The sequence below is a fragment of the Alosa alosa genome, chromosome 21 (assembly GCF_017589495.1).
Source record: "Alosa alosa isolate M-15738 ecotype Scorff River chromosome 21, AALO_Geno_1.1, whole genome shotgun sequence".
Lineage (NCBI taxonomy): Eukaryota > Metazoa > Chordata > Actinopteri > Clupeiformes > Clupeidae > Alosa > Alosa alosa.
This window is the reverse complement of record NC_063209.1, coordinates 1,208,411-1,222,666: the sequence shown is the minus strand read 5'-3', so window position 1 is coordinate 1,222,666 and position 14,256 is coordinate 1,208,411. Positions and strand designations below refer to the sequence as shown.

The 14,256-nt window shown below is 40.4% G+C and overlaps 1 protein-coding gene across 7 annotated transcripts in view; it reads right to left on the bottom strand.

Moving 5' to 3' along the window:
• Positions 1-9,414: 9,414 nt before the first annotated feature.
• LOC125286027 (C-terminal-binding protein 2) overlaps positions 9,415-14,256 on the bottom strand; it is a 78,572-nt gene continuing 73,730 nt past the window's right edge. For 5 of the 7 annotated variants that reach the window (XM_048230681.1, XM_048230682.1, XM_048230684.1 and 2 more), the window contains one exon: positions 9,415-13,059. In XM_048230681.1, the coding sequence (XP_048086638.1) occupies positions 12,870-13,059 (190 nt within the window). In that variant the 3' untranslated portion in view covers positions 9,415-12,869. The remainder of the gene's footprint in view (positions 13,060-14,256) is intronic. The other 2 variants (XM_048230686.1, XM_048230687.1) reach the window with 2 other exon arrangements.

Genomic DNA, 14,256 nt, shown 5'->3' with positions numbered 1-14,256 from the left:
GGATTTGTTAACTTATCAACAGTTGAAAATAGAATACGAGTGTTATTTGAACTTCTATTGATAATGTTAGAAAAGAAATACTGTCTTGCTTTGCATATTTCAGAGTTATATGTGCGGAGCATCTCTTTATGGATTTCATAGTGGATCTGAAGTTTGTATTTACAGTACGCCATTTTCTTTCAGTCTTCCTACACTCTCTTTTTAGAAGTTTAACTGCTGGATTTTGCCTCCATGGTGCTTTCTGTCTGTCTTTAACTTTCTTGAATTGTAATGGATCAATGTCATCCATAATGTTTGCCATTTTTGCATTAAAGTGATCAAATAAGTCTTCAGAGTCTGACAGTTGACTTGACTTTAGTGAAAGTGCTTGCTCAAAGAGAGCACTTGTCTGATCATTTATGATTCTCCTTTTTACCATCATAGATGTGTTTTGAGTGTGTGGGGACATAGACACATCAAAGAACACGCAGAAATGATCAGATAAGGCCAGGTCTTTAACAGCTGTAGAGACATCGAGACCCTTTGTGATAACAAGGTCGAGGGTATGGCCGAGAGAGTGTGTTGGCCCCTGTACATGCTGTGTTAGGGAGAAAGTATCGATTAGTGCAATGAATTCCTTGGCATAATTGTTTTCAGGATTATCCACATGCAAGTTTAGATCCCCTGATAAGACAGTCAAACTCTATGCAAACAACTGGTAGCAGTTCACCTAGCTCTTTAAGAAAAACTTTAGCTGAATGTTTTGGAGGCCTGTGAATTGTCAGTAATAAAATCTGAGGAGAAGACTTAATACATGCACACAGATATTCAAATGAAGTAAAGTCACCGAATGACGACTGATTGCACTGAAAAGACGTCTTGAAAATTGTGGCTATCCCCCCACCTCTTATTTGCTCTGGTAGCACTCAAGAAACTGAAGTTTGGGGGAGCTGATTCGATGAGAGTAGCAGCACTGTTTGCTTGATCTAACCATGTCTCAGTTAAAGTAAAAAAATCAAGGTTGTGTGTGCAAATTAGATCATAAATTAAGAATGATTTGTTTAAAAGAGATCTGATATTTAGGAGTGCTAGTTTTGCTGTAAGTGTTGGGGAAATATGATCCATGGGGGAAATCTGAGGTTGATGTGGTACGGGTAGGAGATTGGACTGGTTTACCCTATAAGCTCGATGCATTTGTGTTCTATTTCTTGTCAATACAGGAATAGAGAATGTCATGGGCTTACTGGGTCCCGGCATGTTCTCAAAACTACTCAGTACCATTTATATTGCAGGGACCCTGAGAATATCATGCAATACAGTCATCATATAATTGTCCCCTGCTGCTGCCATCTGTATTTTCCACTGCACATTCCATGCTATATGCCGGCTGAGAAAATGAACTAAGAGCGCTTCGGTCAAGTGTTTATTGTTGCTAAGTTACCAAAACCGTCTGCCAGCACGTCTTTTTGGAACGTTGCCCAATGCTAACTAACTAGCTAACTGAAATGGCAGCAATCGTTCAGGACTCAGCTCACTAAATATGACTTTGACCGATAAAAGGAGTTAATTTTGCATTACAATAGAACAGGTCATCCCTCTAGGCTTTTGTCATTTGCGTTCGGTTTGCAGCAGTGGTTTAATAGTTTAGTATGGTGTCTTGTGTAATTCTGCTGGATTTTCTTGTAAAAATTGATTTTTTTGCTAGTATAGAGTCTAAAGGAACAACATTTTTTTTGTCTTCAATTTTTCACGATCCATTTTCACACATCTATATAATGCATAATTAAGACTGGGACTACTATCACTTGGGGGTCAAATGTGAGAAAACACTGGTAAAGAGGGTATTCTGCCTAATTTTTGGGTGCTGATTCTGAATATCATATTTACTTAGCTGATTTTTTAGTTTTAAACCTGCTAATTAGCATTTGCGGCCTAAAACTGGCCTCCATAGGCAACATAGAACGGGTGAATAGGGTAAAAAATTTAACTCCTTGATATTTTTATGAAACTTTACCAGTTGATTATTTATGTAGAGACAATATTTTTTTGCATTACAAGTTTTCTGAAAATATATGTTTAGGGATGTAATTTAACAATATCTCATTAATTATGCACTAATTTGCATACATTTCACTTACAGACATCTAAATATTGGATAGTTAACAGTGAATGTAGTCACATTCAGGTTTGCCTATAGAAATTTTTCTGGATTCAGTGCCTTAAAAGAATGGCTTGTTCAAGCGCCAGTCCTAGGTTATGCCGATTTCAGTCGTCCCTTTATCTTAGAGACGGATGCAAGCCATGCAGGATTGGGGGCAGTTCTGTCACAGGAGAAGGGTGGGTTACAGCGACCAACAGCCTTTGCTAGCCGGGGCTTGCGGCCAAGTGAGAGGAACATGTCAAATTATAGTGCCATGAAACTCAGAGGCCGTTTACGCGACACCGCCGGGTGGATTTTCTCTTACCGCTTTCACACCTTTAACGACTCCGGCAAGAAAAAAACCTTGCATGTACACACAGAGATGTAACCGGCTAAATGTGCTGTAGTGCATATGCCAGACCAGTCGATGGCGCCGCTGTGCAGAAGCTTCACGATAATTTTGCGTGAATCGTGTAGAAGAAAACATTGTTGAAACAGTTTGTTAAGCCAGAGAATGTCTAATAAGTGCTCTGGGCCCAGTTTCCCGATAACGACAGAGACACTTAAGAACACGTTTGAAGAAAGAAGTCTAGTAAGAAAGTGAGGAAATGTGTAGGCTTAGATTTTTATGCAGTAGGCCTACAGACTAAACCACATGTTCCTTTCTCTGCTTGTACCCTTATAGGCCTAATAAAATATAGCCCTCACTTAGCAAAGATAATGGCAAACTATTCTGGCAACGTCTCGTTTCATAACTTGATTGCATTTTTGTGCGCTTTTCATCACATTATTATGACCATTAAATGTAGGCTATGCTGTTTTGCACGCTAAAATCTAATTCATCACAGGTAAACACAATAAAGAATGGGAACCTAAGTTGGATTATGTATTCTAAATTGTAATTCCTCTGTATGTCTTGTTGGTGACCTCAGTGAGAAGTACTGTTAAGACGCTCTTAGCCGGTAACGAGAACTCTGGAGCACTCATAGATCTACGAGTGTTTTCACGATGCTCTTAAGCTACGATGGTTTCGGGAAACAGTCGGCAAATCTTAAGACATTTGTAAGAGGGACTTTACGATGCTCTTAGGCTTAAGATGCTTTCGGGGAACTGGGCCCTGGTTAAGCAGTCGCATTAAAAATAAGGAGACTGCTTCTAACTTAGCCACTAAAGGCTGATAGGCTACATTGTGCACATAAATCATGACAGGGGAAAGAAAAACATTTTAATATGATAAATAAATGGTTTGGTTTGTTTTGACAAGCAACATGTCAGGTCGAGTGCAGTAGCTGAGTTGAGAGGTAGGGCTATGTCGTCATAAAGTTGCTGGCTTCGCACCTACAGGTGTCTACACGGCGAAAGTTAGCCGGCGGTTTCAAAAGTTCCCACTTCGGAAGCCGGTTTCAAAAGCTATCGGTTTCAGTCTCCTAAACTGCCGGCGTCATGTACATGCAAGGCGTAACCTCACCGGTTTCACAAAAACCGGCGTCGTGTGCACGGCCTCTCAAACTCCTTGCAGTCAAGTGGGCAATCACGAAAAAAAATGGCAGGTATCTCCTGGGCAACACATTCACCGTGTACACTGACAACAATCCCCTCCAATACCTGCAGTCAGCGAAACTGGGTGCTTTGGAACATTGCTGGGTTTCTCAGCTTGCCCTCTATATTACAACATCAAATATCATCCTGGGACATCTAATCGCAATGCCGATTCCCTTTCTAGGCTTCCCACAAGCCCCACTAACACTGTGCGATCTGTGTCACACGGCCTGGACGTCTCCCTGCCGCTTGCCATAGCCAACATGCAAGCCTCGAGTGCCTATCCTATCCAAGACTCTTGGATGACAGAATCTTGTATGGTGGACACCATCCCTGGTCGAACCAAAAGAGACCTGAAAGTCCTGCAAGGGACTGATCCCTGTATTTCCAGATAGGCTACCTGTGGTTTTGGTGACAGGGACGACCACATACTAGTGTTGCACGGTGTATCGATACTAAAAAGGTATCACGATGCCTTCACGCAAAAAACGATACGATTTCCGACGTTTTTAAAATCGATACTTTATATATATATAAGTATATATACTTTTGATCCCGTGAGGGAAATTTGGTCTCTGCATTTAACCCTGAATTAGTGAAACACAAACAGCATACAGTGAACACACAGTGAGGTGAAGCACATACTAATCCAGCGCAGTGAGCTGCCTGCTACAATGGCAGCGAGGGGTTAGATGCCTTGCTCAAGGGCACTTCAGCCGCGGCCCACTGGTCGGGGCTCGAACCGGCACAAGTCCAGAGTGCTAACCAGTGGGCCACGGCTGCCCAAATTAAAAATATTAAAATTAACGTTCTGTGTCTGCGTGAACTGCTGCTCTCACTGCTCCTTGCACGCATCTAGGCAAGTGGGCGTGTCAAGCAGGCAGCTCTGAGTGAGTGAGTGCACAGCCAACGTCAACATACAGTAGTTCTTGCCGACCGTCCTCAGCCTTGTGGATAAAACAAAAGGTGACGTGAAATCTGCAACTATTTCGGATACATCGCGAATAGTGAAGGCAAGCCATCAGGTACACAGCGGCCCGTTTGTGAAATATGTTTCAAAGTCATTTAAAAGCAGTAGGCTACGCATGGAACTTGGCTAAACACCTCGCAGACATATCCCAACATTTTTGTTCAAAGAACGACAGGTTAACGAATATGCTATAGAAAACACGACTACATGGTTAGTGCCAAGTTCTTCTCTTCTGTTTTAGTCTAGCCTAAGTGAAACTAGTATGGTTCTCTGGGATAAAGCGAACCTTCCTTCATCAATGAATTTTGACGACACATAACGAGCTGTAATCATTTTGACGAGACATAACGAGCTGTAATCATAGGGTGCTAACGTGATGAAAGTGCAATGTTCACGCCAGAATAACATTACTATAACTTGTAAACAATCTATTTCATGTTCGGTCAGTACTACTGGTAATATTTGTCATGGCATGTAGACTGCAATTTGTTCAATAAGTATTGCCCAGATGTAGGATAGGCTACCCGAAATGCGCTAATTAAAGCCCACAGCATATAATACCACCAAAGCGTGTTGAGTCCTAATAATAATAGCGGCTTATTGTTACGTGGTAGCAAATCATGTTATCAAAGAAATAGACGTAGGCTAAGGTAGGAATGCACACAGACATATTGCAACAGGTAATGGTGTAGGCCTATCTGACAAAGACCTGAGTGGTTGGAACGTCGCACTTGTACACTGGGCGCAAAGAAGACTATCCTCACATTTTTCCCTTTGCAACTGTCAAAGAAATCCCATGAACACGGGAAGGCCTAGGGAAGCCTATACTGTACATCAGATGGCCTAAAGATTAGGCCCCTCTGCATAGCATTCAGTGATTTGCATGCAGTAATTTCAACACTGACCTTGATCTAGCCTAGTTTGGCTATTTAAAGCTACTTTATTGGCAAAACACAACACAATGTCAATGAACTATAACAAAAAAATAAAGGACTTAATCACACAAAGTAGGCCTACTATTTTACTGACTATAAAAATAATAATTATGTAGGAAGTTTAGAACCCAGAATTGACCTGCACACTACAAAAGTGCACCAAATTCAACACAAATGACTCAATACACTTGGAGGAGGTATGAGTCCTTTCTTTTCCAGATATCTTAGGATTTCGCCGTAGTATCGTTTCAGTATCGAGCATTGTGATATTTATGGCAGGTATCAGGTATCGTATCGAAGTCATAATTTTGGTATCATGACAACACTACCACATACCCGTTAAGACAAGTCGAGTGAACCAAGGGAAGTCCGCAGTTGATAAAGCATTGGTCCCAGATACAGGAAATGGATGGGATCTTGCACCGAACAATCCAGGCTTCTCCTTCCAGGGATCCAGTGCTGCAGCTTTTACTGCCACAGGTGTTCTGAGTCGAAGTGCTCACTAGCCAACAACCACTAAACCACTAACAACCACGGCCATCTGGGGGTGGACAGGACCACAGATTTGATATGACAGAGGTGCTACTGGCCCCAGATGTGGCATGAGGTGCAAAAGTGGTGTTCTGAGTGTGAGCTCTGTGTGGTTGCTAAAGCAAGACAACCCAAGCCAGAACCTTCTTGGGAAATATGTTAGCCACTAAGCCTTTGTAGATAATCTCCATTGACTTTACTCTCTTGGATTGGGCTAGCACAGGACAAGAGAATGTTCTGGTAGTCACAAATGTTTTCTCAAAGTTTACCCAGACCTTTCTCACCCCTGATCAGAGAGCTTCCACCGTAGCTAAGATTCTAACTGAGAGATGGTTCTATGTGTATGGCGTGCCAAGGAGAATCCACTCTGATCAGGGGCACAGCTTTGAGGGGGAGCTGTTGAAGCACCTGTGTGACATCTACAGCATAACATAGAGTAGAATCACCACTTATCCTCCAGAGGGGAATGGTCAATGTGAACATTTCAACAGGACACTTCATGACTTGCTCAGGACCTTACCCCCTAAAAAGAAGCGTAAATGGCCCCAGTTGCTCCCTCAGCTCCTGTTCGCCTCTAATACCACTGTGTACCAGTCCACACAGCACGAGCTGATGTTCGGTCAGAAGACAGTTACCAGTTGACCACCTACTTGGAAACGTGGTCGTGCAACATCAAGACTACCTGACTTCTGTCTATGTTAGTGCTAGGAGACACTTAGAAGAGGCTGCGGCATATCGTAGGCATGGTGGTCCTAGTTGTCAGTTCAATTCCCGGCTTTCACTGTTATGCCCTTGAGCAAGGCACTTAACCCCAAGTTGCTCCGGGGAAAATGTGATCCCTTGTAATATAGCTGACATACAGTATGTATGTGACTTTGGTCTGCTAAATATAATCTACATTTAAGCTCTTTTGCAAGAACCATTTTCACGGTCGCCACAAAATCCAGGATACATGGGTGTCTACCAAGTATGAAATTGGCACACACTATAAGATCAGGCCGTATGGGGCCCCCTTAAGACGTTCCACTCATAATACTGCCGGGCAGAATTCAAACCCCTTCCACCTCCCACAGTCTGTTTCACATGAGTTCTCTGCCAGTGTAGCAGAAGTAAATATTCTCCCCATCCCCTTCAGGCCTTGGCAGTAGATAGGTATGCTACACCAGGACAGTGAACTTTAAAGCCAGGTGTGTATGTGGAAAGGCTGACCTGCAGCGCTGGCGCACACGCCCACCCGTGGGTGGTGATCATATACGTAGCTTCCTCTCTGGGAGAACAATGCCGGTCATTTGAAATTTTTGCCGCATGGGTGCTTGTGGTTGTTGGAAGAACATGGCTTTATTCTTAATTCTAAGACTTCATTGCTTCTTTCGCATGCCCGGCCTGTTGGCTGTGGATAACTCGTTGCTTTTAAAGAGAGCAAATGCACGTAGTTTAGTGTTTGAGCAATGTTTTCCCTTGAATTATTTGTTTTTTGTATTAGTTCAGGCTGTGAAGGGGCCATCCGTGGTTTGTCTGTTTGTTTATAGCTTATATTCTTTTGTTTGTTAATTTTGCCTACTGTTACTCAACTACCCATGCCTATGACACTTAGTGGTGTACTGTGTTGCCTGTACTATTATAATATTATTTCCAAGACAAATTTCTCTTAAGGTAGACAATAGAATGACATAGCAGGTCAAGGAAAGCATCAAGAAAAGCAAAGATTAAGAAATCGTTTTTTGGCAACAAGGGTGGAGGTATTTTTACACTTTTCAGACACTCAAAGTTTGAAAACTATGGATATTGTTTTAGAATCAACAGAACAACCTTTCTACATTATCTCAGGGTTTTGTGTGCAAAAAGTGGAATTAATTGTCAAAAAAAAATTAGAAGAAAATGTGAAAATCACTTTTCAGACTAGATATAATCGCTTATTTTAAAACATATAGAAAAGAACACTAAAGATGGATCGTGAAAATTTGAAGACAAAAAAAAATCTTGTTCCTTAGACTCTATATTAGCAAAATATGCAAAAAAATCAATTTTTACATGAAAATCAAGCAGGACCCTATTTTCCAAACACAGCATACTGTACCATTTAGTCACATAGGACCTGGTTGAGTGTTGCCAATGTAGCTTCTAGGTAGGCTACCACCCCTTCCTTGACGAGCCTAGCGCTGTTCAAAAAGTTGAACAGATTTCAACATTCAGCGCTCTGAAGATGGGATTTGGATGAGACTCTGTTTTAAGCTAGCAAGGACAGAAACCTTGATTTGCTTCAATATTACAGTGATCTGATCTGTTCTACAGAAAAGTGCATAGTCTTGTTGCAAAGCCCCAATTCTGCCCGGTCACACAATAAAGGTTTCATCTCGCTGCGATGAATAGGTCAGGAGCAATGTAACAGAGAAGAAAGGGTTTCTTTTTTGACGCACTTTGTGTCAATCGGGTTCTAAGGATTAAAAAATAATTGCATTTTAAGGGGATATACCATGTATTGAAGCATCTGGGCAAGCCGTTTTAACAAGGCAAGCCGTTTTAACATGTATAGATATGGCAAGCCATCTGCATTGGATAAACTTAAAAGCAGAGGAAAGATGGATTAGGCTACTTGCCATTGTGTGCGCATCCATGGTAAGCCGTTTTAACATTTAATGTTATGGCAAGCCATCTGCAATTAAAATTATGCTTAAAAGCAATGAAACGACATATATTGATAATAAACTAAACATATAGTTCAATTTCATGATAAAATTTGTCTTAAGCAATTTATGCTTTCGATCATTAGTATGGGCATTTTACTGTAAAGACAAAGTACAGGTTCAGACAACGTTTTGGCACCGGCACCGTTTCGGATAATGTCCAATCGGATAAAGTCTAAACGATACCAAACTCCATCATGTCTACACTTTTAGTCGTCCAGCGCCATCATTTTGGATTACGCGAAAAGGTTTATTATTGCCAACCAAGTGCAAGCAGCCCAGCAGGGCATATGGAAATGTGATTCCAGCACTAAGATCAAGCTTTATGGAAAAATGATTATCAGCCCATGATAACCTGTTTGGCAGTTTGGTCCAAGTGGGGCTGGCAGAAATCAAATTAACTTTTTCATTCAAACACTCTGATCTCACTTTATGCCACTGATTTTTAAAATCTAAAATCTACCTATCGATTAGGCCTACTATCCATCAATGATAACAGTGAAATCTCTGGAATATTGCAAAACTTAAAATCAGATATAAAATAGAAGCATATAGCACTTGATGGAATATTGTATATGGATATTGTAACTACAATCATTTTTATGACAAGAAAAAGTCACTCATAAAGAAATGGACTTAAGTAATATATATTTTTTTCATTTTATTAAAATACTTTGTCGAAGTAACCATCACAAACATGATTGTTTCTATTAAAAAAGTAAACAAAACCAAAGTAAAGCTGAAGAGCCTAGTTACAGGAACTCTTTGTATCAAGATGAAAGGAAATGCTTTAAATCCACAACAAAAAGGTGTAGGGAATAATAGAAATAACAAAGGGGGGAACTTGTTCACACGTTGTGAAAATACACTTCAAAATGTCAACAGTTACCTCAGTTTATTTCAAATAGTCTATGTATGAGCACAACAAACAGGAAAAAATAACATTGGGGAAAATGGTATAACTGTAGAATTCGCTTGCATTTAGACCCTGAGAGAAAAGTGATCTTCCCAGTCCATATCCATCCTTGCTGTCCCTTTTTCCCCTTTCATAAACCACTTTTGTATCAGCTATACAGCTTTGGTGACTAGTAACTTTTTGATGAAGCCTCTGAGGCCGTGCACATGACTAAAAACCAGGTTACCTCTGTGATATGTGTAAAACTAGTTATATTTGATATCAAGAGTTCTCAAATAAGCATCTCTCCTTCAAGCTTATGTCAATTTGAGTTCTAAGGCAGTGATAAGCTACACAGCTTTCAATGGGAACACAGAAGAAAAGAAACAGGGCTTATTGTTGGATTAACTAAATGGGAGGCTGCAATGTAGACCTGGCTTGTAGGGAAATAAAGTCTGAAAATGGACATTTATGAAATGTTTCTGTACAACATGTAGAACAATAACATAAGGAGACAGGGTTCAACAAACATGTAGTGTACAGATGACAAAGCCAAATCAGTTGCTAGAAAGACCACAATTATGCCCAAAATTAAACAAAGTAATGAGATAAGTAGGAAAATACACAAACATTGATCTAATAAACTGAAACACAACTAGAAAATACAATACATACACAGGGTGCCCAAAGACTCCATTTAGCCATATGAAAATGATGAGTGAAGGTCAAATGTGACCAAGAGCATGTATCCAAGAAGTCATATCTTGCAATATTTCCGTACACTATAAGACACAAGGTCTTTAATGAGCCTCATGGATCATGTATTTGAATAAGTATGAGGCTTCTCAACAACTCACTTGTCATAAACCAGGGAGGACTCACTTAAATCAGCCACCATACAAAGTCTTGGGCTGGTTTACTAGTACAACTGCAGAGTCTTCAAAGCCAGCAGTGTATGGATGTCATAACTTTCCAATAAAAACCCTTTTTAGTTAGCATGCAACATTACATCTGGCAAGAAAATAACATTTTTCCATCATATATTGCTAAACAGCAAACATCCTGAATCCCAGTCGACTGTCAATCTATAAAATATATCACTACATCGCAATGATGCGTACAGGAAATGAATAGGACAAAAGCATTGTGCTTTTGGTAATCCTACATGTAGGCTATTCAGTAAAAAAAATATTAGAAAGAAGTCTAAAGCCTGACAAGAAGCCTGAGAACGGTACACTTAAGTGTTAAGATGTTCAAATCTTCTGGAAAAAAATGCAATACTTCCACACACCATCTGGTCACACAGAAGAGCTCTAGCTATTCCAAACCCTAAAAGACTATTCATACAAAAGAGAGGATTTCAAGCATACATTCAATATCTGTTAATGAGGTACTAACAAGTTATTCCACTGACACAGAACAAGTTTGAGAGTGCAGGTTCAGACCATGAGGGAAAATTCTCCTTTGGAAAGTGGAATTTGTCAGTGAGTAAAAATGTGTTATGCATACTGGGAAAGACATGAACACTGTCCATTCAGGGTTACAAGGCATGACCAGATGTGATAAGCTTTTACATTTGATAAAACATAATATATTCAAATATGCACAAAAATAGCTTTGTGGCCTTTATGTTTTAGACTTCTAGCTCAGTGAGAGTTGGTATGGCCGTTCCATAATCACCTGCAACTTACAAAAATCTTACATATGGAAAATCTATGAGGAAAATGGATGGGTATCGTGGATAAATTCCAAAGAGTAATCCTCTGTTAAATCAATAGAATTTAGCAGGTAGACAGCATTGACTATGACCACAAGCAGATGTCAGGATCAGAATGCTACTTTACTACTAACACAAAAACCTCAACACTTGGAAAGTCGCTGATCCCAAATCAGGCTTAAATGACATTACTTCAAAAATGGAACTGTAAATTTTAGAACAGCTCCACCTGCTGGTTGAACCAAAATCTATAGAACAGTCATGCTCATCTTGAAGCACAAGATTTACAATTATGTCTTTTGGAGGTACAGATGAGAGAGCATGGTGTTTGAGGAAACTGAAGGCTGATGAGGATGTGGCTGTCAACAAGAGAAGGCCTCTTTGGGAAAGACAATCAGACTGAAATCAATTCAGAAGAAGGGGCACACAACTGCAAAATAGGAAGGACATTTTGTACAGTGTTGAAAGCAATTCAAAAGTAATTAAAAATCAGCTTCAAAACTCCTGTGGGAGAAATGTTCTGCTTTCCTCAATCATATTCTTCAGTAGTATTCCCATCCAAAATGATAGCTCACCAAGTCTACAGCTTGCCTACTTCTTGTAGCATGTTATTTTAGAAGCTCGGAGCTAATGTTATAGACACTGTGAGCCATGTCCACATCAACATGATTCAGAACAGTTACACAGCTGGTGGCAATCACAGTGATCATTAGCAGACTGACACTCTGACAACAGATTTCTACTTCAGTTCTTTGCTGAGTGTGAAACCCATTACTTGAAAAGTAAGTTAATAATTTGAGGTTCTCAGATATGAAGTCATGAATTCAATTAAAATATTTTGCTACCTTGAATCTGAAGTTAATGGTTCTCCTGAGCATAAATGCAGTCTAAGAGCAGAACTTCAGTAGGTGACAAAAGGCACATATCACACCAAACACGTTACAGGACTTGGAACATAATGTCAATGGCAGATCATTTCAGAAATCGCTGGTAGAAAAAAGTACTCAAAAACAAAGTAAATTCTGGCAGAGCAGAAGGAACCATCCCAAAATGGAGTCTTGGAGGGGGCATGAGGGTTATGAATGGTCAAAACCATGCAGGGGCAGAATAAGGTTCAGAAACAGCATAGAAACACTGTAAAAAAATCCAACTACCAATAATTCAGTAAGGTTTCAAGGGCAAGTGTTCATTAAAGCTCACCAAGCTAATGTGTAAATAAGATTACAGAGTCTTTAAAAAGACTTATTGCTCAAAGGGGGATTGGAAAGAAGGGGATAAAAAATGAAGATGGAGAACATGAAAAACAAAAACAAAAAGGATGGGGAAATGAATTTGAGTAGCTTCCAGTACATTTTGCTGCCTATGCACCTTGAATAGGGAAAATAAGTGAGGCGCGCCATTGGGAGAGGAGGGAAAGAGTGTTGGGTGACAAAAAGGTATAATAATTGCCTTGGCTGCTGGAATGTAGTTAAAAGGTTGCTATTGGTCAGACGGGTTGTCTCGGTCAGACTCCGCTTTAGTGGGTTGCCCTGGTGACGGGGTGTGAGGGAGCTGGGTAACAGGGGTGATTCCATGGGCCATGGGTAGAGAGGCAGCTACTATACTCTCTACACCAGTGCCTGAACCTGGCAGTCCTCCTGTAGCTACACTAATCAGCCCAGCTGGAAACCTGAAGAGGAAACAGAAGTCATATGTATCTGCTTCTACCTTGAAGCATTCCTCACTACTAAAGTAGTACATTCCCATTTCAAATATTGCAGATGGCTTGTTGGAAGCTGTTGTGAAAAAGCAGATTAATTGTAAAGAGTAGGGATATTCACCAGCGATGATGAGGGCAGTGACAAACTTAAAGCCTTTTAACCCAAAATTGGTTACAGATAAATGACAATAGAAGACAGTTATGCACATTTCTCACTCATCACCAGCATGAATATCCACCTCTACATTTGTTATTCTATTCACATAAACGTTGCCAAGATCATTAGGCTAATTTCCATTAGGTACTCAGCCCACAATCCAGGTAAAGGGGACAAGTACAGAACACCCCACTATTCAGCCCTTTCAGACCTATATTTTATAGACCTTTATTTTTGCAGACCTAACTATCAGTTGTTTCTAAGGGCAGGCTTTATCGCCCTCACCTTCTGTTACGCATAGCCTGCCTGCAGCAGCGATATGACCAAGGAAAATAAGAAAATGTTAGCTAACAAACACATGCCACATGCTACACTGAAGTGTATCCCTGACTAGACTAGGCTACTTTTCTCCTGCTCTCGGTGGGTTAAATGAAAGGCTTGCGGAGGTGAGGTTGCGGAGTGTTCTCGCAAATTCACGTTCCCCCAGTTGGCCGCATTGAATTGCTTTGCGAAACAAAACGAATCTAAACTAAGTGCGATTGTGAATTTAGCTCGGCTTAATAGTTTAATGTTGTCTTGGAAAGTTATTGCTTGCTCACGTGTTATTTCAGTTAGCATTATATTTTCCATGTGTCCATGATGGTTAGACATGACGTTCTCAGGGAGTGCAGACCTTTCCAAGGCCAAATGTAGCTATTTGCAACAAATCTGAATGTTGACCTAGCAAAATATTTTTACCTGCTCAGTGATAGGTGTTTTAATTGTTTGTTTTCTGTGTAGCATATAGATATAATAGACATAATTCTTGATAATTAACGCGCAAACAAGGGAGATCTAGGCTTCTAGACTGACATAGCGCATAGCGCTATTGCTGAGACCCGCCCCTTTAGTTGGAATATGTGATCATTGCTGCCTCAGTAGACATGAGAGGAGCAGAAAGACACCAACATAACATGAGGGATAGATGTATTTCTTCACAAAAGAAATATCAAATAATAATGGACATCCAC